The sequence below is a fragment of the Drosophila ananassae genome, chromosome 2L (genome assembly GCF_017639315.1).
Source record: "Drosophila ananassae strain 14024-0371.13 chromosome 2L, ASM1763931v2, whole genome shotgun sequence".
Classification (NCBI taxonomy): domain Eukaryota; kingdom Metazoa; phylum Arthropoda; class Insecta; order Diptera; family Drosophilidae; genus Drosophila; species Drosophila ananassae.
The window spans coordinates 28,254,010-28,256,967 of NC_057927.1; the positions used below are offsets into that span (position 1 = coordinate 28,254,010).

The 2,958-nt window shown below is 36.0% G+C and overlaps 1 protein-coding gene across 1 annotated transcript; it reads left to right on the plus strand.

The window, feature by feature from the left end:
• Positions 1–635: 635 nt before the first annotated feature.
• On the plus strand, positions 636–1,642 carry LOC6502722. The gene is made up of 2 exons (XM_001964329.4): positions 636–1,286; positions 1,343–1,642. Exons 1-2 carry the CDS (start codon positions 842–844, stop codon positions 1,546–1,548), a joined length of 651 nt encoding a protein of 216 aa, XP_001964365.2. The 5' UTR covers positions 636–841; the 3' UTR covers positions 1,549–1,642.
• The last annotated feature ends 1,316 nt before the right edge of the window (positions 1,643–2,958 follow it).

Consider the following 2,958-nt stretch of genomic DNA (forward strand, 5'->3'; position numbering starts at 1 on the left):
AAGTATATTATAAAACATATTCGCGAAATATTTTTCTAATTCCTCACTTTCTAATTTTTTAACGAGAAAAAAAGCTAAATTTGCTCACACTCGAAGCTATTATACGCGTACAGTGTTTCCTAAATTTCAGACAGTTTACTAAAGCTTAAATGGTTGAGTGGGTAGAGTGTGCAACTCTCAACGCAGTACTCGGCCGATCCTAAAAAACTATTGTTTACAATTCAATTTATCAAATCGCAAGTAATCTTAAGCAATAAGAAGTTGACCCGATAGTTCCTATAGTAGCTGTATGATATAGTTGTCAGATCTGAAAAATCTTCAACCGTATCTGCCTGCATTTCGGGGTCAGTGCAAAATCTCAACTCTGTAGCTATTATTGTCTTCAAGTAAAATGCATAGAAATAGATGGAAAAATGGACAGACGGACGGAAATACTTTATTTTTATTAAATCGTAGTCCTGATGAAGAAATATATACATACTTAATAGGCTTGGAGATAATTCCGTCAATGTATTACAGGCAACGGAACCCGGCAAGGGTATAAAAAGATGGTTTTTACATCAAGTTTGTCGCAGCCCTAAATAAACAAACTATGAAGATCAAATAACAACTTATAAACCTTATATTTACACCTATTTTGTTCCATTTACATTCCAATTTTTGACGCGTACTTTTATAATTCAATTCAGCTGGTTTGCTGGATTTGCTAGTAGGTCCTTACGTAGTAGGCTTTACTTGCAACATCTTTCCACCCCTACATGTGGAATTTTGCGTTTAACAACACCATAAGCTTAACTAATAATTTTTCGATTTCTACCGCGCAATTTCACATTTTCCAAAAATGAACATAGCTGGGGTAAAGATGGAGATGGATACTATGGTAACCAATGTGTGGAAAGAGGCGGAGCAGTGGCAGAAATTAGTTCAACGAGGGAGAGTGACAATGAAACAAATTGCCACCGTAAATGCCCGAATCTTTGCAACTGAAAATCAGTTAAACAACGTTGACAAGCCACGCGAACTTCGTTCCACAGAGAAACGCATCCAGCAGATGTTTCTGCGGCTGCAGAACCCTCTCCAAATTATGCAGAAGGTTTTGGACTCGCTGGCAAAGATCAAAGATAGCACTACGCGAATGCATAGTCGCCTGGGCCTTTGGATTGATGATGAACATGTAACGAAGCACAGGATCCGGCCCCACCTAAGGGCTCCCAAGCTTTTGGAAGTGCTGAAGTTCCTTTGCCAACGATATGACGCTGAGTGGGAAGTTAAGGAAATGGTTGTATGTAAGTAAAGTTCTTAAATTTAAAAGAAAATTATTGGATTGATGTATATTTTTTAGACCATTTGGAGCACATTAGTAATTCGTACGATCTGGGAATATTGTTGGAGGCGTGGTGCAATTGTCGTCATGCTGGCGGAGGGCAGTTTCTAAGTAAAATGGGCGAGTTTTACGATGCTATTGGACGGAGCCGTTCATTTGTAACTTTCCAGCAAAATGAAAAACTTCCGCATACCTCCGACAATAGAAAATCGCGTCACACTTGAAAAGTTTAAAGAACCCTCTTCCAAATGATTTTATTTGCTGTTAGTATTACTTGCTTTCCAGAAAAAAACGGTTACCTATCAAATTAAAAATTTGTTTCTGTCATTGGTGCCTTAGAAGGTTCGGCCTCGGTCCGTAAGGTCAACAAACCCGTTTTGTAAAATTTTCATACATAATATGTATTTGCGCTGCATCTCATTTAGCTTGAAGGAATACAAATTGCTGATTGCAGGCTACAAGGACTATGTCCGATCCGAGGATCCGATGCTAGATGAATAAATGGCACACAAATGCACACGCCAGCATTGCCTTAAATTATTATTTTGTCTTTAAATTTAACATGAGCTCCTATTGTTGCTCTGCTCTGCTCTGATTAACGATGATTACATGATTTTACTTTTATTTGTTTTATTTCGCTTTAGATTTCCTTGTAGAACCTTTATTTTTTAGTTTTCTTATTTCCCTAACTTTGGGGATAATTTCGCATATTAATTTATTTATACATATGCGATTCGTTTAGGTTCTTAAGTAAACATATATGGCATTACGTTTAGCCGGATTTTAACCTTTGGCTCCACTCAAAGAAATGGATAGCACGTTTAGATTACATATGGGTAATTCTCTAATGTCGAACGCGACATTCGTACGCATTCCAACTGGAAAAAAACAATGTGCCAAGACTGCTTTTTATTTTTACAAAAGTCAATCTAATAGGTCTTAATAAGTTGTATAATTGGTGTAAATATTAATTTTGGAAGAAGTTTTGTTTTTAGAATATTCAAAAAAAAACTAGGTCTGTCGCACGCGACACAAAACACTTTACTTTTGAAACTTTACTTTTGAAAGTTACTTTTTCAAAAACCATTTCAAACGCTGATTTTAGCGAAACCTGATGGAAAATTTGTCTGCAATCAATTTCAAAACGTTATTTATTATTGGATTTTAGTAATTCTTTTTGTTTCATTTAAAATTATTTAGTAGTTTTTTTTTAATTCAATTTTATTCACTGTCGCACGCGACATTTCCTTCCATCATATTTTTTAAGTTGTTTATGTACTTTTAAAATAATAAAACGTGAATTTGGAGATTCTCAGTTTAATAAGAATTAATTTAGAGCTAAAAAAATAAATGTAAATTTATACCCTTGCAGAGGGTATTATAATTTTGGTCAAAAGTGTGCAACGCAGTGAAGGAGACATCTCCGACCCTATAAAGTATATATATATTCTTGATTAGGATCACCTTCTGAGTCGATATGAGCATGTCCGTCTGTCCGTCTGTCCGTCTACGCAAACTAGTCTCTCAGTTTTGGAGCTATCGAGTTGAAACTTTGCACACATCCTTTTTTTCCTTGCAGGTAGTATATAAGTCGGAACGGCCGGGATCGGTCGACTATATCCTATAGCTTCCAT

Excerpts from the sequence above, each read along its gene's own strand:
- LOC6502722 (XM_001964329.4), top strand. The coding sequence starts at position 842 with ATGAACATAGCTGGGGTAAAGATGGAGATGGATACTATGGTAACCAAT. Across the intron at positions 1,287-1,342 it reads AGTTAAGGAAATGGTTGTAT|ACCATTTGGAGCACATTAGT; the intron begins GTAAGTAAAGTT and ends TATATTTTTTAG.